General features: G+C 36.2%; 2 protein-coding genes, 2 long non-coding RNA genes and 1 other non-coding gene across 5 annotated transcripts; 2 read left to right on the top strand and 3 right to left on the bottom strand.

Annotated features, from left to right (window-relative positions):
- Positions 1-12,787: 12,787 nt before the first annotated feature.
- On the bottom strand, positions 12,788-16,897 carry LOC111994488 (delta(3,5)-Delta(2,4)-dienoyl-CoA isomerase, peroxisomal). Its single transcript, XM_024026374.2, has 2 exons — positions 16,156-16,897; positions 12,788-13,122 (listed from the first exon to the last, which is right to left on the bottom strand). The coding sequence occupies exons 1-2, from the start codon at positions 16,790-16,792 to the stop codon at positions 12,932-12,934; spliced, it is 828 nt and encodes a 275-aa protein (XP_023882142.1). The 5' UTR covers positions 16,793-16,897; the 3' UTR covers positions 12,788-12,931.
- Positions 16,898-17,330: 433 nt separating this feature from the next.
- On the bottom strand, positions 17,331-19,151 carry LOC136063501 (uncharacterized). Its single transcript, XR_010625144.1, has 4 exons — positions 18,301-19,151; positions 17,993-18,077; positions 17,844-17,909; positions 17,331-17,517 (listed from the first exon to the last, which is right to left on the bottom strand). It is a non-coding gene; the product is annotated as an uncharacterized LOC136063501 (long non-coding RNA).
- A 160-nt stretch (positions 19,152-19,311) lies between these two features.
- LOC136063500 (uncharacterized) lies at positions 19,312-21,228 on the bottom strand. The gene is made up of 3 exons (XR_010625143.1): positions 20,744-21,228; positions 20,596-20,659; positions 19,312-20,455 (listed from the first exon to the last, which is right to left on the bottom strand). It is a non-coding gene; the product is annotated as an uncharacterized LOC136063500 (long non-coding RNA).
- Positions 21,229-21,351: 123 nt separating this feature from the next.
- Positions 21,352-21,423, top strand: TRNAQ-UUG (transfer RNA glutamine (anticodon UUG)). The gene has a single exon. It is a non-coding gene; the product is annotated as a tRNA-Gln (tRNA).
- Positions 21,424-21,529: 106 nt separating this feature from the next.
- On the top strand, positions 21,530-25,429 carry LOC136063499 (delta(3,5)-Delta(2,4)-dienoyl-CoA isomerase, peroxisomal-like; the record flags this gene model as incomplete). Its single annotated transcript, XM_065764002.1, has 2 exons — positions 21,530-22,273; positions 25,307-25,429. Coding segments are annotated over exons 1-2 (760 nt in total), but the record flags the coding sequence as incomplete, so codon positions are not given.
- Between the last annotated feature and the right edge of the window lie 2,011 nt (positions 25,430-27,440).

Below are 27,440 nucleotides of genomic sequence, written 5' to 3'. Positions count from 1 at the left end.
TTTGGTATTGGGGATTGATTACTTTCCTAAGTGGGTGGAACTTGAACCCTTAGCAAAGATCACATAGCAGAATGTCAAAAAATTTGTCTGGAAGAGCACCTAGGGTACTAGTGTCAGACAATGGACAACAATTTGATAACAGATCCTTCAGAGATTTCTACAAATAACTTCGAATAAAAAATCATTATTCTTCACCCTCCCACCCACAAGCAAATTGACAAGCCGAAGTTGCAAATTGATCCTTGTTGAAGATCGTCAAGACTTGGCTTGAGGGGGCAAAGGAAGTATGGCCAGACGAGTTACCAAGTGTACTATGGGCTTACAGGATGATTGCGAGAACCCCCACAGGGGAAACTCTTTTCAAACTAGCCTATGGAAGTGAAGCAGTTATACCTATAGAAGTACATATAGCTAACCACAGGGTGATGAAGTATTAGGACAAGGAGAACAAAGAACAACTTCGTCTTAACCTTGATTTGATAGACAAGGTAAGGATAGATGCAGAACAGAGGATAACGAGATATAAAAAACTCATGGCCAGACAATATGATGCAATGATAAAACCTAGGTGCTTTAACTTGGGGACCTCGTCCTAAAAAGGGCCTCTTTAGCAACCAGAAATCCAGCCCATGGGAAACTAGGACCTAATTGGGAGGGACCCTACAGGGTTATTAATTGCAAGAGGCAAAAATCATACTTGGAAGCCCTAGATGGAAGAAAGCTAAAGCACCCCTGGAATGCTGAGCATTTAAGAAGATATTATCAGTGAGGTATCAGCTTGGACGAGCATCATCTTGGATGAGATCATCCTGGATGAGCCAAAGTTATGTGTTGCTTTCCATTGCTTATGTTTACTTGTGTTTGTTATTAGTACTATATGTTGTTTAGTATTTTAATTCCCTAAAAGTGCATTCGTTTCCAACTTGTGCACTGTCTATGGACGAATGTGTGATGGACGAAGTCATGAACAATCTTTGTACATAAGTATTTTCAATTCCCTAAAGGCACCAACTTATAAGCATGTGCCAAAACTTGTGGATGATGTTTATGTTATGTAAATACTATTAGGATTTCCAATGTATATAAGGTTGTGTAAATTTCCAATTCTGATGTTGTTGAAGTTCTTATTAAAACTAATCCATAAGAAAGCTAAAGGGCCGAGATGAGCAAAATCTTTGGACGCAGGGATGTAATGTCTATAAGCTTTCCTTAATTAAGGTAAAAGCAAAGTATAATAAACCTATGGTATATTCATCTAATTAATGGATAAAGTAAAGCATGCATGCAAAAATATTCAAAATCCATGGATGAATTTGAGCAGCTAAACAATTCAATCTTTGGACGAGTAAATGCTGGAAACATCTTGCCCAAAGACAAATAAAAATTCGTCTAGAATATAGATGAAGATTAATGCAAGCTATAAGTCAAACCTATGGACAAAGAAAGTTGGCAAAAGAAATTCCATTTATAGACAAGTTACACTTACGAAATATAATGAATGGTAAAATGTTGAGCTTAAAAAAATTGTCCTAATATGGACAAACTAAATGCCTTCACAGGTGGAGGAACCACACTTAAACCATTAGATATAACATGGACGATGTAAACAAAAGAAAACTTGTCCATGAACAAAGTATAGCATGTTTAACAAAGAACAAAGAATGAAGATGGAAATAAACATTCATTCATAAAATTCTAAAAAAAGGGGTAGATGACCATCATCCAAAAACCCTTATAAAGTTAGCCTAAAAAGGCAATTGCATCAGAACTAGCCTCAAAAACATGGACGAGTTAAATGTACTTAGACAAATTCAAATGGTCCAAAACAACGAACCTCATACTTAAATATAAAAAAAAGAAAGAAAGAAGAAACTATGACAAGATAAAATTTCAAACATCTTTTACTGCGGTGGGTTATCTTCAAAATTAGGCTCATCTTGAGCAAGCTGAGTGTTAGCATCAACCTCAATGTTGACATCTTTAGAGCTCGTCTGAAGGAGAGAGCTTGTAACATCAATATTGAGCTTGATGGAGTTGAAGTCAACTTCAGGGAAGCATTCTACAACGTCCATACGGAAATCCTTAAAGTTAGCTGCGTAGTTCCCATCCAAAAGGACAGTAAGCTGACTGGAAGCTTTGAACTCCTCAATAGCGTCTTTTTTGGCTTTTTCAAGAAGGCCGCGTTGCTCGTCATTCCCTTTCTAAAGATGGTCAAGACGGGTATCCTTTTCGACGGCATCAGCCTTAAGCTCTTCAATGAGGTTCTTTAACTCCTTAACCTCGTCCATAGCCTTGGCTGCCACCTCAGCCCTACCTCTACAGTCTGCATGCACCTCACTAATCTTTGCTTCCAACCTTATTTTGTTCTGATCCATCTTAGTAGCTTGCTTGGACACTGCTATGAACTTTGACATGGCCTACATATGCAATTGATTGAAGTTGATTAGACGAGATATGTGAAATATGACAAGAAAAAATGAAAACATACCTTGAAGAGATCATGAACAGTACAATGTTCAAATTCTTTAAAAGACATGTCATAACACGTAGCCACATCCTCGTCAGTCACAAACTTTTGAAACCTTTCCTAAGCAAGATCTTCATTCTCGAGAAAGTTCATGAGAATTCTTCTAAAAGGTTGAGACGAGGTGGTTACCGTAGGCTTGGACAGAGTGACTCTAGCAGGTATAGATGAGTCCAAATCATGAATTTGGATGGACGATTGTTGAGAGGCAGGAAGGATAACGGGACTGGGCTTGATGACCCAGGCTTGGATGACCTGTGCTTTGCCTTCTTATTTCCTTGACGACTAGGAAGATTTCCCAAATCAATTGTCTTAGATAAACTCTTTCTTTTGTCTCTAGCAGAAGGACAAGGCTGGGATTGAGTCTCTGGCAAGGTCTCTTTGTCCACTAATCCTTTTCCTTTATTTTCCTTCATGGTTGCAATCCCTGTGAAGAAAAGTGTTAGAGTTTGGTTAAAACAAATAATAAAAAGAAATTTTCTAAGTAAAAACTCACGTCTATGAGTGGTAAGCTTGTGGGCTAAAGTTTCAGGGGATGGTTCAGGTCTAAGTCCCCAAGTTGCAAGACGTTAGAGAGTAACCAAAGAATGAAAACTCTTATTAGCAAATAGACGAGCCCTCTGGATGAGTTCAAGATAAAATTTGTTCAAAGAAGGTTGTCTAACGGCTACAAAAAAAAAAAAAAAAAAAAAGGAGAAAAAATATTAGACAAGTCCAATAAAAGATAGAAAATATTGAATGGGAAAGAAACATACCCTCTGGATGAAGGTTCCCTAGTTCTCTAGTATAGGGGACAAATGGATCCTTGCCAATCTCAATAGGGGTTCCAGCCCAAAAACTAGAGACGAAGAAAAACTCCATCTTCCAATTTCTATCAGATGTAAGAAGGGACTTTATTAACCTACAATCTTTACCCCTGGCTGTGAATTGATAAAAGGCAAGGGACTGAATAATTTCTAAGGGTTTGTAACAGTAAAGGAACTTGTCCACAGCAAGAGGATGGTCCCCTTTAAACACCTCCCTCCATAAAATTTGCATAGAGACGACTAGCTTCCATGCATTAGGATTAAATTGACATACTCCTAAACCTAGCCTAGTAAGAAACTCTCTAGCAAAAGCATTGAGAGGCAACCTAAGTCTCCCTAAGAGATAAGCTTCATAAACACCTATTCCAAAGCGAGGGTCACAGCACCACTTACCATGGATAGCTAATCTAGGGTTAAGGTCTGGAATTTTGTACCAACTTCTAAGGGAAGTAAGCCTTTTTTCATCCGTCTTGGAATGGATGCATACAACACAACTATACATAGCTTTTAACTCGTATAAAGCAGTGGACGAAGGAACACTCGTAGAGGTACCAACCTATGACCTAGAAGCTGCCCTCGTCCTAAGTACTTCCTGAAGAACCTCTAAAGGAACCCCTGGAACTCTGGACATGTATTGCTCATTCGTAGTGTTCCCTCCACTACTTCTGCTACTATTACTCCTACTGCCACTATTACTACTGGAACCACTATTACTAGTACTGTTATGATACTCATCTATCTCCTTTTTATCACTATTGCTAGATGAGGCTATTACAACCTCAGACATCTGAGAAAAACTTAAAGGAAAACCTAAAGACGAAGATGAAGAAAATACCTGGTTCTAAATGAAGAAGGCCTAAGGACGTGGGAAGACTTCTAGACGAGGCACTGGACGACAAATGTCAAGGGAGAAAATTTTGGAAATGTGAAAGGGTAGGAGAGGAATTATACTATTTATAGGCAGCAAGGCTTGGCATCTTAAATGATGCGACCAACTAGGAGGAGCCACGTGGCATTTTTCTTGAACAACGAAACGACATGATTGAAATACATTAGATTGGGCCACGTGTAAAAAAAAAAAGCGTTCTGATACAGACAACACAAGAACAAGGGGGCAATTGATGGGGATGAGCGCTAAGTATAGTTCATCCTTGAGTTGTTGTCCACATCATAGAAGAAACTACCTCGTCTCGTCTAGGAACAAGAACATGTAAGAAAAATCGTCAAAAGGTAACCAGGTGAAGATAATTCTCCTTGGATGAGTGTGTTTATGGACGACATGGTCGCAGACGAGTGAATAACACTTGGTGAATTTCATGGAAAAACCTTCCACAAGATTCACATAAACAAAATATGACACGTTGCATGGCATGTGGAAGGAATTCCATATACAATGCCTCATGTGACCCATTTTCTTTGTTAACTGCCAACATTACCCATGATGGTAATGGATCAAAACAAGTAGACCCACATCTAACTCTCTATAAAAGGAGAAGATTCCATTCACACAGGGTAAGTTCTAACCGTTCGCTATTTTCCTTCAAGGTGTCCTAGAGTGAAAATTGACTTAACTGTTGAAGGGTCCTTGGCCAGGTCACATTAGTCACCTTTGACAATTCTTTCTTTCTTTTCAAGCCTTCCAAGCAACCATAAGTCTATTGAAATCTAGAGCATTCAAATTACTGATTTTCTATGCATCATCTACCTCTTTACACATAATATCTATAATTTATTATGTGATGTCCCCAAATTTTGTTAATAATGTTCATATTTAAAATGTAAAATAGATGATGTATAGCAATGATGTGCACTAAGAAGGACATGCGAATCAATATCCTTAATTTAATTCTTACGTAGATATAGTTTAGGTCAAGAGGATACTATCGAAACTTTGATTGACACAAAACATGAAATTGAAACTTTCCTAAGCATTTATGACTTTGTATACCTAGTAATCAATGAATTTTATTTTATTTTATTTTATTTTTTTTTTGAGAATGAACTTATGTAATTTTATTAAGATAAATGACTTATATCCAAATGTAAAAACAGAACAATATGAGATGGAACATCCTCCATCCATACTTGAAAATCTGGTATGTGTATAGCATGTTTCGCCAGATTATGTGCTACACTATTTCTCTTGATGTGAGAATACAATAATCTTCTAAACTTAGTTCCATACACTTTCAAATCTTCTATCAGCAGACCCCACAAAGATAGATTCTGTTCTTGTAACTTCAACACCTGAATCAAGCCCAAAGCATCACCTTCAAGCACAACGTTTTGGAATCCCAGTTCGTGTGTGAATGACTAAGCCTTCAGTGTAGCCAAGGCTTCTGTTTCTTCTGCCTTATATGCTTGACCAATTTTTTTTGCACAAGATTTTAAAACAGCACCATTGGAGTCCTTTATCACTACTCCTACACCTGACAGCCTTGAGTCACTGAAAATTGCTCCATCAAAGTTCACTTTCATGAATCCTGCTTGCGGAGCTCTCCAACAATTTCCCCCACTACCGTTCCTCCCCACCTGCACCTCTGAACCTTGTATATCAGCATGGTATTGCTCCAACTTTGCCTATGACTATGCAGCAACCTAATGAAGCAGATTGGCTTGCAAGTTCAGATGCGCTTTATTCCTTTGATTCCAAACACTCCAGGCCGTGAATGCTAACAGCTCTAGGGACTTACCTCTATCATCCATAGCAGCAACTACTTAACACTTGTGAAGCCAACTTCACACCTAAATCCCCATATTGCTTGATCAGATGACACCTCATCCAGTTCCAGATACGACTATAATGCATGTATCGGTTCCCCTACTACCTGCTTACATCTCTCACACATCGGATCCTCTACGATTTTTCTTCGCATCAATGCTTGTTTTGTTGGTAGAGCATTACGGCAGGCTCTCCAAAGAAATTTTTTAATCTTTAGTGGAACTTGCATCTGCCATATTTCCTTCCAAACCTGCTTCTCATAGATTAGGGGGGCTTGCGGATTTGATTGCAGCTCTGCCTCCTTTTTAAGGAATCTGTAACCAGATTTACACGAGTAGTTTTCGGATGGAGTATAAGGCCAATACAAATTGTCCTTTGCTGCATTACGGCTAAGTGGAATTTTCTTAATTAAACTAGCGTCCTCGGTCACAAATAACCCATCCACCAGCTCTTCATTCTATCTTCTTGTGATTAGATCAATAAGGGTGGCTACGGTATGATTTTCAAAGCTCTCCAAGGGGCAAGTTGGCAGCTACGTTGGGTGTTTTCTTGGCAGCCAATGTTGTTGCCAAATGTTTATTTTTTCTCCATTTCCTAACCTCCATAATGCCCTTCTTTGAATGATGTCTCTACCTCTAAGGATACTCTTCCAAGCACAGGACCCCATCCTTGAATAGGCAGCCTCCATAATTGATGAATTTAGGAAGAAATGAGCTTTAAATACTTTGTAGAAGAGTGAGGTTTTATCATGCAAGAGGCGCCAAGCTTGCTTTGCTAAGAGGGAGTTATTGAACATAGCAAGATCTTGAAAGCCAATACCTCCAATAGTCTTAGATTTTGTCATTTCCTCCTATTTAACCTAATGGATTTTCCTTTGGTCACCTCTTTGACCCCACCAAAATTTCTTGGTTAAAGTCTCAATCTCATTGCACATACCTAATGGTAATTTGAAATACCCCATAGTGTAAGTAGGGATGGCTTGTATGATTGCCTTTAAGAGCACTTCTCCTTCAGCTTGCGAAAGCAATTTAGCTTCCCACCCTTGAAGTTTCTGCCATACCTTCTCCTTGATGTAGTTAAAACTTTCTTTTTTACCTTTGCCAACTAAAGAGGGCAGCCCTAGGTATTTTTCATAGTGCAAGATTTCGGGGACTCCTATGGCCACCTTGATTCCATGTTTCTCCTCCTTCGGTACAGACTTGCTAAAGAATAATGAGGTTTTACTTCTATTCATTTTTTTTTTCCCGAGGCTTCCTTATACTCCTTTAGTATGTTCAAGACCTTACCACAGTCCTCCATTGCTACCCTGCAAAAGATCAGACTATCATCTGCAAAAAGCAGATGCGAGAGTTTTGGACGCCTCCTACAAAAGGAGCAGCCATGGATATCACTTTGTAATTCATCCTTTTTAAATAAACCATTCAACCCTTCCATACAAAGAAGGAATAGGAAAGGAGAGACTAGGTCTCCTTGCCTAATTCCCCTTGTTGGAAAAATCATCCCACATGGATCTCCATTCACTAAAATAGAATAGGATACTGTTTTCACACAACCCATTACATGATTTATCCACCTCTCCCTAAAACCCATCTACCTCATTATCCCCTCCAAATAAGACCACTCCACCCAATCATACGCTTTACTCATATCCAGTTTTAGTGCCATATAACCATAGTTACCCCCTTAAAATTTTGTAAACTATGTAAGGTCTCAAAGGCCACCAAAATATTATTCGAAATTAATCTACCCTTTGTGAAGGCTGATTGGTGTTTTGTGATAATGGATGGAAGTAATTTTTTAAGGTGATTTGCAAGAACTTTGGAATAGATTTTGTAAAGGACATTACAAAGGCTAATTGGAAGAAATTGGTGTGCATATTCAGGAGAGTTTATTTTTGGAACAAGAGTAATAAAAGTATGCTTTAGGTTGGTTGGTATGGTACCTGAATTTAACCATGACAATATGGAAGAGGTGACATCCTAATTTACCGTGCTCCAAAAATGCTGATAAAAGAGTGGGTGTATACCATCCGGTCCAGGTGCTTTGAGGGTTGCTATTTGTTGGAAGGCAGTGGCGACTTCACTTGCCTCAAACTCATGACAAAGACTTTCATTCATCTCCTCATCTATCATTGTGGGTACACAATAAAAAATACATGTGGATACAATCCCCTCTGATGCGGTAAATAGGGACTTGAAATAGTTAACCATAGTTTCACCAATCTCTTCTTGTCTGGTTCTCCATTCTCCTCCCTCATCTCTAATACCTTCCAATGAATTTTTCCGAAATCTCCTTGTAGCACAACAATGGAAATATTTATAGTTTTTGTTCCCTTGGTTTGCCCATAGTATTTTTGATCGTTGAGCCCACATCGTTGCTTTCCTATCCTGCAACGCCTCAATCTCTTTTTTAAGCTATCGCACCCTATAATTATTTCCACTTACCATGGTTGCCCTCTCTTCTTTAGCTAGGGTTTTTTTTTTTTTTTTGTCAAACGGTTTAATTCCAATCTAACATTACCAAAAATATTTTCCTCCAATTGCCCCAATTCCTTCCCACACTTTTCAACTTACTCAAAATATTACCCTCCAACCCGACATCACTTCCACTACGCCAGGTCGAAACCACCACTTCCTCAAAGCTCGAATTTGAGATCCACATTTGTTTGAACCGAATTTTTTTTTCCCGGATTGGAAGGTTCAAACCCGATAGTGAAATGAATATTGGGATATGATTCGATGAAGTGCATGACAAGTGGTACACTCTTGAACCTCCAAATTTCATGAACCAAGTATTATTAACCAAACACCTATCAAGCCTCTCCCAAATTGAAACCCCACTTTCGAAGTGCTCCACGTAAATTTAGAGCCCTCAAATCCCAAGTCCATGAATTCACATTCATCAATCACTTCCCTAAACTGCTGCATCTGATAATAGGGCCTTCTTGCACCCCCCAAGTTTCTCCTCTTGTCTGATAATTTCATTAAAATCCCCCTAACAAAGCCATGACTTTTCTAGTTGTGAGTTTAAAGCCCTTAGCTTGGTCCAAGATTCTTGTCTTCTTGCTGTATCAAGTTCCCCATAAAACCCCGTTAATCTCTACTCGTTCTCCGTATTTTTATCAATTACCACATCAATATAGTGTCTATCCAAACCTTCCACCGTCAGATTGATCGATACTTTCCAATAAAGAACTAATCCACCACCCCTTCCCACTCTTGATACAACCCATCTATGATCAAAACAAATACTTCTTTGAACAAACTCTAGCCTTGCATCATTTGTAAGTGTCTCGGCTAAAAACACCACAGAGGGATTTTTTGCCTGAATGATTTCAATGAGCTTCCTTCCTATACGTAGGTTCCCAAGTGCACAACAGTTCCATGCTAAACAACTCATTGCTATTGGTGAGGCTAAACATCAGCTCCCGCCACTCCAAAAGATTTTTCCTCTTCACTGTGGGTTACTTGGAATCGTTTTGCTGAACCTGCCATGTAGTATATCTCGGGTGCAGCCATTCTTTTTTTTTTTTTTTTCCCTTGTGTCTGAAAACTTGCTGCCGTGTTATCCCTTGGTTTAATTCTTTCTTTGTGAGTCCAGGTATGTGATGCACGTGGAGTCTGTTGTTTGTGAACCCTACTTCCATTAGTATCATGTGACTTATTAAGTGATGATTTACCACTTAAATTATCACGTGCAGTAGGTCTAGAGTTGTCACGTGGAATAGGGTTTTTATTAGCACTCCTTCCCGATCCCATCAACTTAGCCACCCCAAATTCTTTTGCCAAACTTAACTCCTCATTACAGGCTTCCGCATCAATTTCAGTTTCCTTAGGAGTCTTTAATTCCTCAATAATTCTCTCATTAACTCTCTTTTGAAAAACCATGTCTTCTCTAATAATCCCATCTCCTTCATTACGCTTTAATGATACGATTTCATCAGCTTCAATGCTATCATTAGTGCTAGCCATTACTCCTTGTGTCTGCTCCGGTATATCCTCTGCCTGAAACAGAATTCCGACCTGAATTGCTGTCCTCCGTTGTACCTAAACTCATCTTCTTCTTCTCGGCATAGAACCCAGGAACCATGATAGCACTACGTCTTGCAGCAACAAAAGGTGGTGCTCTCAAATATGGTCCAAACTCACGTTGCTCTGGTTTGAGGGTGCCCTCGCTGTCAATCCACAAGTCACATTCTCTATTGTCATGAGTAAGTTATCCACACCAGTAGCACATGTTGGGCAGCCTTTCGTACTTAAACGATATCCATGCCTGCTTTCCTCCTTCACCAACAGACACCAATCTACTGCGGCACAACGGTAACGACAAATCAATGGACTCCTGAATACGAATAAAATGACCACCATCAAATAATTTTGGGTTCGTTGGCACGAAAACCTCCCCCAAAACACTGCCAATTTTCTTGGCCGCCTCAACTGTCCTATATTTAATTGGAATCCCATGAAGTTGAACCCACAACGTCGTCTTCTCAAATTTTATATCTTGAAGCATGGACTTGTTCTCGTATCGAGTCATGACCACCAGATGTTTCTCAAAGCTGACGCTTCTGATGTTGCTCAAAATCCTCATCATGGTGTTCCTTATCCCATCTTATCCTACTAATTATGCAATATTGATGATGTCCCAAAGCAACAGAAGTGGGAATTGGACACTAGAACAAGATCATTATTAATCCTAGTGTCTTTGACTAAAATGTGAACAGTTGTTATCTCTTCTATAACTAAAGAGTGTACCCCTATTCAAAGATCATTGGGCTTGCTGAGATCAGATAGGATTCTAAATATTTTAAACCCAATCAATGGCAAAGGTTGATACCCACCCATGGTGCCATGGCGAGTGAGGACCAGGAGGTAGCTGATAAAGATTTATTTTTTGTTGTTGATATGTCGGATTGATTGATTGATAACGAAATCAAACCAAAAAATAATGAAAAAAAAAAAAATTATATATATATATATATATTTTTTTTTTATTGCTTCAATCAGGCATATATTTCATGCTAATTTGTATCACGGCTTCCTTATCCCACCTTAACTTTGTGTTAAGTTGTGAAATGGAGTTGTAATAAAGTGTCAAGAGTTGGGAATTAAATTTACACTAGAACACGATCACTAATCTTGTTGTTTGCAACCCAATTGATAAATGGGGTTGAATAAAAATATGATAATGTGTAATTTTTTATTTTTATTTTTATAAATATAAATTATTCCTACTGGTCTCTTCACACTTTTATTGTGCGTGTTTAGAGTCTTCAATTTTTTATTTTTTAAATATTACTTTCCATTCATCTTAATTCGAGGTTTATATATATTTATTAGTGAGATTTATGTGTTTTTTAATAATCAAAACACCTAGAAGTGTGATATGATATATGTGTTTGTGTGTGTTAATTTTTTTTGATACATCATATCACACTCTAGGTGCTTTAGTTATTAAAAAACATATAAATCACAATAAAAAAAAAAACATAAATCTAGAATTTAGATCAATGAAAAGTAGTATTTAAAAAAAATAGAAAAACATTTGAGCACGCACAATTTTTGTGGTCTTTTTATTTTTAATTTTTTATAGAGGGACGAGGAAGTTGCTAGATTTCTACTATGATTTTTTTTTTTTTTGGGCGAAAATGTGATTGGGGCCTTTCCAAGTTGTGTGTGATGCGTTACAGCGAAGGAATAAGCCGATGAATATCTGAAGATTGAAACGGTGTACCTGGTGAGTCCAAATCTTCTGTCTCATCAACTGTGCTCCACTTTGTGTTCCGGTAATAAAATTTGAACAGCTAGCCTCTCTCCTCATTAAATGAGCTAACCTCTCTTATTTAATGAGAGAGACTAGCTATCCAAGTTTTATTAGTGGAGCACAATTGATAAGATAGAAGATTTAGACTCGTATCTAGAACGTGTCCAAGAAAAATGTAAACATATGATTTTTTTGGGCAACGCAACTCTCTACTTTGTTATTCTTTTTCTCGAGGAAAATTTGATTGCAAACCAATTTCTAACCAAAAACTTTGGAACCCAAACCCAAAAGTAAAAAAGAGTAGCAAGAGAAGAGACCAAAGGCCGAAATATGTTAGGCCAACCTTTAAGGCCTGCGGCCTACCTTTAAGAGTCTCAAATCCAGGTTTCCAGAGGATGATCACGAAGCATCAACCAAGGAATAATCCATGAGGTGGTAGTATATATAATAAAAATTGAGTTCTCTCTTAACTCTTTTACCAATCAGGAATATTCGTGAACCATCCCCTTGGCAAGCAACAAGATGTCAAGACCTATTTATTCATTTTATGGTACAAAATGCAAAATGAATATTTTTTAAACTAGCCCCAAGTTAAAAACTGGTGACTTCAATTATTTTTCTTTTTAAACGTATCCATCATAATCACTTGGTACGTCAAATTTAGTTTTAGATTGAACTAATAGAGTGCTTTAAAAAAATCTCTGAAAAATAGCCATATTTTACACATTTGCTATAATATTTAATGGGTTCAAAGTTTACATCCAAAATGACTATTCATGTGTAATTTTAATCATAAAACTTCTTTATGAATCATAAGATTTAATACACATGAATTGTTTTAGGTACTTTTCGCCCTTTTGGGTTTGAACATTTATTCAGACGACTTAGAAAAAATTCTGACATGATGCATGGAAGTAGCTGTACGTAATATTTACAGACTATATATATATATATATATTACTTATTACAAGGTTGAGACGGTAATCTAGCCAGCTTCCAATTTAAATGTATAGAGTATAGACACATTAATTTGGACAGTTACGTAGCTTTATTATTAATTCTTTAGCTGAAAACATAAATAGATAATACAGTGAAATGCAGGCCTTGCATGCACCATCAGAGCTTTGCAAAAACAGGCTTTCTTTTCTGGGTGTATGCTGAGATTGCCTCCGTTAAATCATCAGACAACAGCATAGCCGAGTTCCAAGTAGCAACATAATCCAGCCCTTGTTCCACACTCATATCTCTACTTCTTAGTAACACTGCTTTTGTTCCCGTGACAGCTAGGGGAGACTTGGAAGCAATATCTGCCATAAACATTATTAGTACTTAAAGAGTAAACAAATGCCATTTGCTTAAAGAATATTTTTAAGAAGGGATGGGTTCAATTTACACCTGGTGTAACTCTTGTAAAGTTACATCTTTTTTACACTGTAGATTTGTAAGTGATCTAACGGCTAAAAAAATAAAGAGATGCTATGTCTACAACAATTTTACAACATTTTTACAACTAATCATAGGTGGCTAGTTGTTATTGGTTCAAATTTGAAACTAACACTAAGATTACTTTTTTGCCCCAACAATAATAACCAATAACAACTTGCCACTTAAGATTTGTTGTAAAAATGTTGTAGACATATCATTTCTCAAAAAAATATCATTAAATGCTGTTACTTTCCATCTCATTCATAATTGATACTAGTATTTTCTCTCTCTTTATTTATTGTTTTTCTAGTAGACCATGTAAGATAAATCAGATAGAAGTTATAGAAGAAAATTTTGAAGCTCACATTGATAATGGAAAACTTACAGCAATAACTCAAGAAGAAGAGACAAAAACTAAATATGTTTCGAAAAATTTTATTTTGCATTTTGACAGCTTCACTATGATATAAGCTAAATATGTTTCGAAAGAAAACGTATCAAAGCATCACACTTCATGTAATTCTTAATGAAAAATACTACATGTTTTATCTAACAATACTGTTAAAGATATATGCTACACGCATCATTTTCTTTTAATCTTTAAAAAATTTCATGTTTCTTACAATGGTGCATCACTAAACTGTGGTGTTCATTTCACCTTTCTGTAGGATTATTACATTACCACTGCTAGAGAACTAGCCTGAATGGTTGGAATTCGAAAGGCGCCAATCTTGCATCACTTTTCAGAACCAAGTTCTGGGGCAGCAACTATTCATTGCTGCCCTTTAATCAAGCAAAAACTTTATTATTATTTTTTTCAAGTATAGAAATGCAAGTTGTTAAAAATGGTAGTGTGCCCTTTAATCAAGAAAAAAACAATAAATAAGGAGAGAGAGAAAATACTAGTATTAATTATGAATGAGATGAAAAGTAATAGCATTTAATGATATTTTTTTAGCCGTTAGATCACTTACAAATCTACAGTGTAAAAAAGGTGTAACTTTATAAGAGTTACATCAGGTGTAACTTGAACCCATCTCTTTTAAGATAATAATACTTCTGGCATTTTGGGAGAGAGACAGAAAAGTATTTTGAGCACCAAGAACGAAATGCTTACTCTACTCTGCATTACCATATACATCTGTTTCTATTTCATCTTTCCTTTTCTCCTAAATAATGTAAAATTCATTGGAGTTCTGCTGCCTCAATTTCATCTTGTTCTTCCTATTTGCGAAAATAAATGTGCTACTAAGATTTTGAGTATTGCATAAGACTAACTCAATTGAGGACAAACAAAATTAAACCAAAAGAACTAGCATGAAACTTGAGCACACAAATATTCCCCCAACAGCCAACTCATTGCCATTCCGCACATGATATTCTAATTCTAAACATCTTCTACTAACTTGAAAGAAGCAATTTGATGATTAATTATCTTTTGAAAGGGCGGTGGGCAACACTAAATAACCATCTATATACATGGTAGATCACATTCATAGAAGTCCATAACTAAGTTTGTTTGATTTTTGTGTGTGTGTGTGTGGATAAAATACTTAAGTATGATATTAGTCCTAAAGATTCCGTTCCTATCCTCATGTATATAACTATGGACATGAGGGATCTCAATTGCGAATTCACATGGTGCTTCAAAATGACAGCAGTAAGTTTCTCATTCCTTACACTAAGCAAAATTTCAGTAGCTAAAATGTTAATTAATGCCTTTTGCTTAAGATTATTACCAAGGGTGATAACTCTGACAATTGGAGTGAGAAAAGTATCTTGAGCAAGAGGCACCCAAACACATATTCTCTCATTTCTATAAACTGTCTTTCCTTTTCTCCTAATCAAAGTAAAATTTATCAAGTAATGCTGCCCTTTTTCATTTTTTTCTACCTGTTTCTAAACAAAAAAATTGTTCTAATAGGAGCTCTCGATCAAGACTCACAGGATGAATTTGTAACTCACAAATAAAAAGAAGTGCTAATAGGATTTAAATTACTGCAAACTGAGATCAATGATGAAAGAATCCAAAACCTTATTTCCTATATTGTCAACATTTAGATTTGACTAGCACAAATCATTCTTCTTAACATTAGTTCTATTGATAGTTCTGATAGTGCATGTAGGTGCAATTGGTTGCATCCGCATGCACTATCTAAAACCTCATTTCACTTCTTTGTTTCTTCTAAACAAAATAGTTAGCCTTTGAAAGGTAGCCACACAAAGTGTTGCAAGCAAATTAGAAGAGTAATAAATGTATGACCACATTAAAAGGAAAACAAATCCATTCCAGCACGCCTAAGATAAAATCAGCAATCTTATCCAAATTGCTAAGAAGATAACGTGTAATTTTATTTTTTTATTTTTGGTCGAAGAAGGTAATATTATTCACTTTTAGTGTACGCAAAGATTTAACCCATGCAAGAAAACAGATTGTGTATCTGACATTTGCATCATCTCTTTCGGTGGCTCATAATACGTGGATCCTACTCCATCATGAGGGAGGATACAATATACATGTGATAATTATTGCTCCCATATGTTACAAAGTGAAATGAAAACACGTTGATTTCCTTTAAGTGAGTGTTTGGATTGCACTGAAACGCACAAATGCTTTTCGCAATATTTTTAATTTTTAACAATAAACGATATTCAAATATATTGAGACTCCTGTAATTCATCACTTTTTTTTTTCTTAAGTTAAAAGAGCCGTTGATTTCCGTTAAGTGAAAACGTTTATTGTTGATTTGTTTCTTTACATCACGTGAATTTCCCAACATGTTGTACTTAAAACCAAAACCATCATCAATAACAGCATTCTAAAATCACATACAAATTTGGCTTAAAAAAAAATAAAAAAAAATCACATACAAATTTACCAGACAGTAAAAAAGTAAGTGAAAAGACGAACTTACCGTCAGCGATAAGTCTCACTGCTTCATCCATTTCCTCCTTGGATCCGAAACTTCTAGAAACCAAACCCAACTGCTTCGCCTCCGAACCCGAGAACCTCCGACCCGTCAGAGCCAGCTCCATAGCGTTACCGTACCCGACTATCGCCGGCAGCCTCTGAAGCGTTCCGAGATCGGCGGTGATCGCCAGATCAACTTCCTTCACCGAGAAGAACGCGTCGTCCGTACAATACCTTATGTCACAGGCGGTCACGATATCAATTCCACCGCCAATGCACGCCCCTTGGATACTAGCAATCACTGGCTTCCGGCACAGCTCGATCGCGGTGACCGCGTCCTGGAGGTACTTGATATGTCTCCGGAGCTTCTCTCCGCCGCGCCCGCGGTCTTCGGAGTCGGAATTTTCGGAGATCGAGCCAAGGGTTCCGAGGTCGATCCCGGAGCAGAAGTGGTTTCCGACGCCGGAGAGGACTACGACGTTGACGTTAGGGTTTTGGTCGAGGGAGGCGAGGGCCTTGGGGAATTCGGAGAAGAAGTCACGTGAAAGTGCGTTGCGATGAGTTGGACGGTTCAGGTAGAAGTGGAAGACGCGGGAGTTTGGGGTTTTCTGCAAGATTTCTAGGGTTTTGAATTTCTCCATTGATGTCTATTGGCTTATTCTCTATTTGGAAGGTTGGAGAGGAAAATGAAGGAAAGTGATGGAAAATCGGAGTAGATAAAAGAAAAACAGTTCTGGAAAAAAGTTACTGGTTTTTTTTTTGAAGGCAAAAAAGTTACTGGTTTAAAATCGCTTAAAAAAAAAAAAAAAAAAAACCTTGGGAAAATTATTATTAAAAAATAAATAATAATATTGAGGTCCTAAGATGAGAAATAATGAATTTTAAGTCCTTTGTGCATTATGTGTGCACAAAGGACTTAAAACAATCTTACAGGCAATTCCAGCTTTTCTCATCATCAACACCAAGAAATTGGAAGGTTGGCAATTGATGAACATGATTAAGATCAGCATTTAATATTTTTTTAAGATGGAGCACAACTAATAAATCCTTCAAGAAATATACTTACTATTAGATATATAATAAATTTTAATAGTAGTCTCTTCTTAAACCTATTAAAAAGTTACATGTAACAGAATGAGTATGCTTATGTAATTTATCAAACCCAAAAAAAAAGAGTATGCTTATGTATAATCCATAAAATTATTTGTTTCATTTAACTATATTGCTAAGTAATTGGTTTCATTTATATATGTATTAGCCTAGAATTATAAGTCCCACGCAAGTGAACTGTTAGACTATTTTACCCGGGTTACAAACTGTGATCAGTTGATCACAGGTACGTTTTTCCGCCACAATTCTTCAAGACCTGGCACACAGAAAAATAAATGCCATCTCATGAACATGCATAGACCAAAGCTACCCAGACACCAGTATTGAACTTTCAGCTTCAGTGAATAAACTTCAAAACAAAGGAACTGTGAGTAGCATGCCATATGGAGAATGGTGATGTAGACACATTCTCCCAAAAATCTTAAAAAATGCAATCACATGACCAGTTTATATCCTCTTGAAAAACAGTTTATAAATGTGACATTTATGCAAGGTATTTGGAATATCAACCCAAACCAAGACCAATTCACATCAAGTGTAAGACCATCCACAAGCTTAGTGAGGAAGGAAAAAAAAGCTTACCCAAATTTCTTGTCGGTGCCAATTATTCCAATCCCAATGTTGATGCTCGAAATTTGTCTTTCAAATCTGATAAAGATAAATCCAACTAATTAGAAAAATCAAAATACATCACCTTAAAGTCTACAGAAGATTGGGACTGAACATAATACCTTAATAATTAGCAAAGTCTTGCAGTGTTTTGACTGTTAGGTTGGTATGCTACTCCCTCAAGTGCTAAAAATATTTTCTACATATCTGTAATTATCAGCAAAGCAACCATATACATCACCTTCTTAACTAATTTTTAGGTACAAAAATGTAAATTGTCAATAGTAGAAAATCTAAGTTACATTATCCTTTCCTTCTCCATATATGTGAAGAAATCACACACTCATCTAAACTCCTTTGGAAATACAGTAAGAACACAGAATATAAAGAGAATTCCTAAATGAAGAATAAGAAAAGAAAAAATGATTACCTCTGAGTTTACAAATTTGGCACAATTTGAACAAGGTCTGAATTTTAAGTTCCGTTTGTTCCTTGCCTTAATCCATAATGTGTGAGACATCAAATAACTGATAAGTTCTCCAAAATAACAAAACCTCAACAAACAAGAACAGATTATTGGTGTTTGGTTCTGAATAAAAAGTGAAACACCTGAAGTGGTTAAATATGCCATCAGATTCCAAACTGTATGTTTAAAAAAGAACATGTGTAATACTGCCTCAAGTTCACATGGGACTCCACAGTCAAAAGAAGCAAGGACTAAGGCTTAGGAGGTAGAGAAAGAGCTAAAATATCAACCACATAGAAAGCTAAAAGTTCTTATACTTTTGAGCACAGTGTTGCTCTAAAATTAACATTATTTGAAAAAAAAAAAAAAAAGGGTTAAAAAATGATGGCATCCTCAAGTCTTTAGTTATTATTCAGGCAGGAAAAAAAATTAATCTGTAATTTCTAATTGGCTAACACAAAAAATCTGATCCAATCAATCCCTGAATTCTTTCGTACTTCTTTGACTTTAAAGTCAGTCTTCAAACAAACATGTGATGATGCAATAACCATCAGTTATTAATGATGCAATGAGTAAAATAATTATTTGTGTAATAGATTTTAAGATATACAAATATGTGGGGAGTTTATATAAAGGAAACTTTTAAAAAGGAACCAAGAGAAATACCTTTATAATAAGCCAATGCTTGTAGTGTAGTTGGATACACAGATTTAAGTACACACACAATAGAAGTGTTATGAAGCATATATTAGAAATAACATTTTAGCACAAGAAAAGAACTCCCCCACCCCAACAACAAAAATTATGAACTGTGCCCTTTTTTTTTTAAACCCATTATTGCAGGACAAGTGACAACGATGAGAAGGAAAAAGAGAATAAGAAAAGGCCTATATAAGTGGTTGGTAGTAAAGAAAGAGCCAAAAACGACTAGGAAACCAAAAGTCTCATGATTATATTCTATAATAACTAAAAAATTAAAAATTGCGAATTCGTCAAATACTCGGTCAAAGATTCATAAAACTCAAAGATACCTGTACAAATTAAACAGATATACTCAGTCAGAAAGAGAGGGAAAGTCGCATGCAAAAGACAAAAAATCATACACAGAAAGAGGGATTACATAAAACAGTTTTAAAATGTGACATTATGCAAGGTACTTGGAATATCAACCCAAACCAAGACCAATTCACATCAAATGTTTGCTTTAGTACTCATACATACATCTACTTCCTTTGTGCAGTCGCATATCTTTTTGCTGAATTGTGATGTTTGCTGCAATTTTACACTACCTGACATGCTTGGTGAGTTTCACTCTATGTATGATGTGTGTTAAATGGCTTATGAATATAACTTTTGTTACACTATGCATCACATTGAAAATTTTTAGTTGCACCACAGCATGCATCACACAGAGATCCTACAGCTCATCAAGAGGCTTTGGTTGTTAATTGAATTTCAGATTTAGCCCCATGTCCAAAGAAAAATGCTATACTTTATCCGAAAAAGAAAAAACATAAGGTTACCTTCTAGAGCCAAGCCAACTGCTTGAATTGCTTGAATGTTAATCTACATATATATAATCCGTAGTCCAAACTAGTGCTCAGCCAGTTTGGAATTCATGATTTTTATCCGTGTCTGAATAGTTGAAGTGCTAAAGTTTTGTGTCCCCTATTATGGGGTTTTCAGTTTAGAAAATGCATGTAGATTTGTACTAAATTTAGTTCTAACTAGTCCTAATTAATTTTCCTAAAAATGAAAAACTGTTGGGCTCTAATGAGTTTATGCAATAATGGTCTTTTAGCAGTAATATTTGTTATGCACTTGTGACCACATTAGACAAACTACTTCCTCTAAAATGGACGACAGAGCTCGGATTAATAGTGACTTGAAGCAGCAAAGACAACATTTTTCATGTATTCCTCTAAAGCAAAGTAAACTAATTCCTCTAAAGTAAAGAACGTGAGATTTGAAGCAGAAAAGTAAACACAATTCATGTATTCATTGATATTTGAAGCAGCAAAGTAACAAAAAAAAAAGTGATGACTTTTACATGCCTGAGTTGAAATCTGCCTAGGGATTCAACTGGGTACCTCGGCGAGATGAACTTTGAAGAACCCACCTGCAAAACCCAGAACATTTTTCTCAAAATCCAAATGCAAAACACACAAATCAGCTAAATACACAAAGTCAGAGAGTACAGAACTGTCGAGGTATGAAGCAGCAAAGTAACAAAAAAAAAAGTGATGATTATTTACATGCCTGAGTTGAAATCTGCCTAGGGATTCAACTAGGTACCTCGGCGAGATGAAGTTTGAAGAACCCCCTGCAAAACCCAGAACATTTTTCTCAAAATCCAAATGAAAAACACACAAATCAGGTAAATACAAAAAGTGAGAGAGTACAGAACTGTCGAGGTAGCACCGTCTTGGGTCGGAGGAGACCGGCCGTGACAAAATCGGGAAATGGGTACTGTTTCTTATGGTCGTCGGCGCCGCTGGGTCACGACGGAGGAGATGGCGCCGAGAGATCGGTGTTCTTCACTGGCGACGGGCCTGACGAGGCGAGGGAGCTTGATGCATTTTTATGGGTATCGGTTTTTCTGCTTTGGGAGAGTGAAGGGGAAATGGGAAATGACAAAAGAGAAGCTGATGAAATGGGGATGAGTAGCAAGGCGCGGGTAACAAAACAGAACCATCTGGACATGTGACAGAGCTGGGGCCATGAACAGTGACGAAAATTTTTGAGTTATGGCATTGTACTGATAAAGCCAAACGGGTATTGATTTTGAGTGATGGGTGATGAGTAATGAAAAATGAGTGATGAGTGATGAGTGATGAGTGATGAAAATTGAGTGACGAAAATTGAGTGAGCAAAAAAAAGTTCCCAAACAGCCTCTTAGAGTTTCTCTTATTCCAAAAAACAAAAACAAAACAAAACAAAACAAAGAAGCAAAAAGAACTGAATAATGATAAACTACGATAAAAATAATAACGTAAACATTGTTATCAACAAACAGGTTCTATGGTGTAGTGGTTAGCACTCTGGACTTTGAATCCAGCGACCTGGGTTCGACTCCCGGTAGGACCTCAATATTATTATTTATTTTTTAATAATAATTTTCCCAAGGTTTTTTTTTTTTTTTTTTTTAAGCGATTTTAAACCAGTAACTTTTTTGCCTTCAAAAAAAAAACCAGTAACTTTTTTCCAGAACTGTTTTTCTTTTATCTACTCCGATTTTCCATCACTTTCCTTCATTTTCCTCTCCAACCTTCCAAATAGAGAATAAGCCAATAGACATCAATGGAGAAATTCAAAACCCTAGAAATCTTGCAGAAAACCCCAAACTCCCGCGTCTTCCACTTCTACCTGAACCGTCCAACTCATCGCAACGCACTTTCACGTGACTTCTTCTCCGAATTCCCCAAGGCCCTCGCCTCCCTCGACCAAAACCCTAACGTCAACGTCGTAGTCCTCTCCGGCGTCGGAAACCACTTCTGCTCCGGGATCGACCTCGGAACCCTTGGCTCGATCTCCGAAAATTCCGACTCCGAAGACCGCGGGCGCGGCGGAGAGAAGCTCCGGAGACATATCAAGTACCTCCAGGACGCGGTCACCGCGATCGAGCTGTGCCGGAAGCCAGTGATTGCTAGTATCCAAGGGGCGTGCATTGGCGGTGGAATTGATATCGTGACCGCCTGTGACATAAGGTATTGTACGGACGACGCGTTCTTCTCGGTGAAGGAAGTTGATCTGGCGATCACCGCCGATCTCGGAACGCTTCAGAGGCTGCCGGCGATAGTCGGGTACGGTAACGCTATGGAGCTGGCTCTGACGGGTCGGAGGTTCTCGGGTTCGGAGGCGAAGCAGTTGGGTTTGGTTTCTAGAAGTTTCGGATCCAAGGAGGAAATGGATGAAGCAGTGAGACTTATCGCTGACGGTAAGTTCGTCTTTTCACTTACTTTTTTACTGTCTGGTAAATTTGTATGTGATTTTTTTTTATTTTTTTTTAAGCCAAATTTGTATGTGATTTTAGAATGCTGTTATTGATGATGGTTTTGGTTTTAAGTACAACATGTTGGGAAATTCACGTGATGTAAAGAAACAAATCAACAATAAACGTTTTCACTTAACGGAAATCAACGGCTCTTTTAACTTAAGAAAAAAAAAAGTGATGAATTACAGGAGTCTCAATATATTTGAATATCGTTTATTGTTAAAAATTAAAAATATTGCGAAAAGCATTTGTGCGTTTCAGTGCAATCCAAACACTCACTTAAAGGAAATCAACGTGTTTTCATTTCACTTTGTAACATATGGGAGCAATAATTATCACATGTATATTGTATCCTCCCTCATGATGGAGTAGGATCCACGTATTATGAGCCACCGAAAGAGATGATGCAAATGTCAGATACACAATCTGTTTTCTTGCATGGGTTAAATCTTTGCGTACACTAAAAGTGAATAATATTACCTTCTTCGACCAAAAATAAAAAAATAAAATTACACGTTATCTTCTTAGCAATTTGGATAAGATTGCTGATTTTATCTTAGGCGTGCTGGAATGGATTTGTTTTCCTTTTAATGTGGTCATACATTTATTACTCTTCTAATTTGCTTGCAACACTTTGTGTGGCTACCTTTCAAAGGCTAACTATTTTGTTTAGAAGAAACAAAGAAGTGAAATGAGGTTTTAGATAGTGCATGCGGATGCAACCAATTGCACCTACATGCACTATCAGAACTATCAATAGAACTAATGTTAAGAAGAATGATTTGTGCTAGTCAAATCTAAATGTTGACAATATAGGAAATAAGGTTTTGGATTCTTTCATCATTGATCTCAGTTTGCAGTAATTTAAATCCTATTAGCACTTCTTTTTATTTGTGAGTTACAAATTCATCCTGTGAGTCTTGATCGAGAGCTCCTATTAGAACAATTTTTTTGTTTAGAAACAGGTAGAAAAAAATGAAAAAGGGCAGCATTACTTGATAAATTTTACTTTGATTAGGAGAAAAGGAAAGACAGTTTATAGAAATGAGAGAATATGTGTTTGGGTGCCTCTTGCTCAAGATACTTTTCTCACTCCAATTGTCAGAGTTATCACCCTTGGTAATAATCTTAAGCAAAAGGCATTAATTAACATTTTAGCTACTGAAATTTTGCTTAGTGTAAGGAATGAGAAACTTACTGCTGTCATTTTGAAGCACCATGTGAATTCGCAATTGAGATCCCTCATGTCCATAGTTATATACATGAGGATAGGAACGGAATCTTTAGGACTAATATCATACTTAAGTATTTTATCCACACACACACACACAAAAATCAAACAAACTTAGTTATGGACTTCTATGAATGTGATCTACCATGTATATAGATGGTTATTTAGTGTTGCCCACCGCCCTTTCAAAAGATAATTAATCATCAAATTGCTTCTTTCAAGTTAGTAGAAGATGTTTAGAATTAGAATATCATGTGCGGAATGGCAATGAGTTGGCTGTTGGGGGAATATTTGTGTGCTCAAGTTTCATGCTAGTTCTTTTGGTTTAATTTTGTTTGTCCTCAATTGAGTTAGTCTTATGCAATACTCAAAATCTTAGTAGCACATTTATTTTCGCAAATAGGAAGAACAAGATGAAATTGAGGCAGCAGAACTCCAATGAATTTTACATTATTTAGGAGAAAAGGAAAGATGAAATAGAAACAGATGTATATGGTAATGCAGAGTAGAGTAAGCATTTCGTTCTTGGTGCTCAAAATACTTTTCTGTCTCTCTCCCAAAATGCCAGAAGTATTATTATCTTAAAAGAGATGGGTTCAAGTTACACCTGATGTAACTCTTATAAAGTTACACCTTTTTTACACTGTAGATTTGTAAGTGATCTAACGGCTAAAAAAATATCATTAAATGCTATTACTTTTCATCTCATTCATAATTAATACTAGTATTTTCTCTCTCTCCTTATTTATTGTTTTTTTCTTGATTAAAGGGCACACTACCATTTTTAACAACTTGCATTTCTATACTTGAAAAAAATAATAATAAAGTTTTTGCTTGATTAAAGGGCAGCAATGAATAGTTGCTGCCCCAGAACTTGGTTCTGAAAAGTGATGCAAGATTGGCGCCTTTCGAATTCCAACCATTCAGGCTAGTTCTCTAGCAGTGGTAATGTAATAATCCTACAGAAAGGTGAAATGAACACCACAGTTTAGTGATGCACCATTGTAAGAAACATGAAATTTTTTAAAGATTAAAAGAAAATGATGCGTGTAGCATATATCTTTAACAGTATTGTTAGATAAAACATGTAGTATTTTTCATTAAGAATTACATGAAGTGTGATGCTTTGATACGTTTTCTTTTGAAACATATTTAGCTTATATCATAGTGAAGCTGTCAAAATGCAAAATAAAATTTTTCGAAACATATTTAGTTTTTGTCTCTTCTTCTTGAGTTATTGCTGTAAGTTTTCCATTATCAATGTGAGCTTCAAAATTTTCTTCTATAACTTCTATCTGATTTATCTTACATGGTCTACTAGAAAAACAATAAATAAAGAGAGAGAAAATACTAGTATCAATTATGAATGAGATGGAAAGTAACAGCATTTAATGATATTTTTTTGAGAAATGATATGTCTACAACATTTTTACAACAAATCTTAAGTGGCAAGTTGTTATTGGTTATTATTGTTGGGGCAAAAAAGTAATCTTAGTGTTAGTTTCAAATTTGAACCAATAACAACTAGCCACCTATGATTAGTTGTAAAAATGTTGTAAAATTGTTGTAGACATAGCATCTCTTTATTTTTTTAGCCGTTAGATCACTTACAAATCTACAGTGTAAAAAAGATGTAACTTTACAAGAGTTACACCAGGTGTAAATTGAACCCATCCCTTCTTAAAAATATTCTTTAAGCAAATGGCATTTGTTTACTCTTTAAGTACTAATAATGTTTATGGCAGATATTGCTTCCAAGTCTCCCCTAGCTGTCACGGGAACAAAAGCAGTGTTACTAAGAAGTAGAGATATGAGTGTGGAANCCAACCACCGAGCTCGTTCTCAGCTTTTTCCAGTGAAATCCGAAGGTATTCTTCACCGTTGAGCTGTTTATATATCTGATTTGTTGGTAATAGCAAGGGACTTCGCATCTCTTACATCGATTCAAGGAGTTTGCTTCTTGTTGTGATTTTTTCTTTTTTTTTCTTTGATTCACGTTTGGGTTTTCGCATCTGATTTAACTTGTATCAACCTAGAAATCCTGGGTTTTCAACCCTTGTGATGTTGGTTCTGTGATGTTGGCGCGTGAAGCACTGCGTTACCGTGACACGGCGGCGCGGGTTGGCTGAGCTTGGAGATGAGGGCAGGGAGAGCTTCTCAATGGTGGTACTGGAATGGAGTGGAGAGAAATTTCTGATGAGAGACCTCTGCCAACTGAAGAGAGAAGTGTGAAGAAGGCTGAAATGAAAGACCTGATGAGAGAGCCGTTGAGGGCAGTATCAAAAGGCACGCCTTCACGTGAATGGCTCTGACGGTGGGACCGGAACTTGTAACAGTATTTACCAAATTGCCACTGAAAACAGAAAATTAAAAACTAAAAACTGAAAACAGCCTACAGTTGTTTTCAGTTTTCACAACTCATAACTCAAAAATTAGGAAATTGAGTATTGAAAACAGAGTTATGGAAACAAAAAAATTTTGCAGGCAAACGAGTATTTTACTATGGGACCCACCATTTTTGAGAATTGAGTTATGAAAACTGAAAATTGAGTCATGAAAACTAGTGAACCAAACAGCCTCTAAACATCTCTCTTAGAGCATCCATAGTAGATGTTGCCAAAAAAAAAAAAAAGTCATTTTGACACACTAAAAGTCTACTTTATTATTTTACCACATCATTTTACAATATTTCATTTATCAGATGTTTTATTCTTTAATTCTATACATTAAAATAATATTTATAACACATTAAAATAACATATTAAATTCCTCCCTCATCATCATCATCATCATCATCATCATCAACCACAACAACAACAATAACAACAACAACTACAACTACAACGACAACGACAACCAAAAAAGTTGTTGCGGCCACGATCACCAGAAAAATAAGAAAAATTGTTGTGGCCACAATCACCAGGAAAAAATAATATACGGGCATAAAATAATAATATATATTATGCAATTGTTGTTCGTACCGTCACAAATTTGAGACAGTACTGTAGCATGTTGCAAACTTTTGAAACATTTAACATATTTGATAATGCATTGTTTTTGGTGTTTGGTGTGCGAAATGTGCCAAATATTTGGCATTTAACATATATACCACAGCTGCTGTGGATGCTCTTAGAAGCATAGAGATTAGAGAGATGCCAATTAAATGACAAAGTTCTTGGCAATTGTCATTATCGTTGTAGCATTAGTTATTGAATTAAGTTAAGAAAGTTGTGTACGAAAGATTTTAAGTTGAATTATTGTCAATTATCCTTATATATCTCATTTATGATACATCACTTAATTATATATCGTTCTATCAATAAGCTGATTCTTGCCAAAAGTTTTGTAACTCAATAGACACATTTTGGTGATTCCAATTGAGACATTCAAAATTCAAATCTCCTAGCTCTCACCAACTATAAAATTATTAAAAAAAAAAAAAAAAAGGAAAGGAGGAAGATGATTCTCACTTTGGGGTAGAGTAGACTCTTTTTATGTTCCAAAATACCTTCATCAACAAATAATGTTATCATAAAAATGTTTTAATAATAGGGTAGTGATACTTTACATGAAAGGTTCGAGGCACATGGCCAAGGTTATTAAAATTGGGATCCTACATAGGATTGTGGGAGGTAGATGAGATCGTGAATCATAAAATCCTACTTATTTTCATATTTAAAGCCAAAAAAAAAAAAAAAAAGATAGCAACTTTAATTTGTATGTTGAATAATTACGTAAATTATGATTCATTTATAAAAAATCAAATATTTGCATCATATGATGTAATTTGCATAGCATACATCACTATGTTTACACTAACACTAAAGCTTCAAAACAACTATTTAAATTATAACACTCAGTAACAATTACAGAGCATGT

Source organism: Quercus suber, unplaced genomic scaffold (assembly GCF_002906115.3).
Source record: "Quercus suber isolate HL8 unplaced genomic scaffold, Cork oak 2.0 scaffold_536, whole genome shotgun sequence".
Classification (NCBI taxonomy): domain Eukaryota; kingdom Viridiplantae; phylum Streptophyta; class Magnoliopsida; order Fagales; family Fagaceae; genus Quercus; species Quercus suber.
The sequence above is the reverse complement of the archived record's forward strand: the minus strand, read 5'-3'. Positions and strand labels throughout refer to the sequence as shown.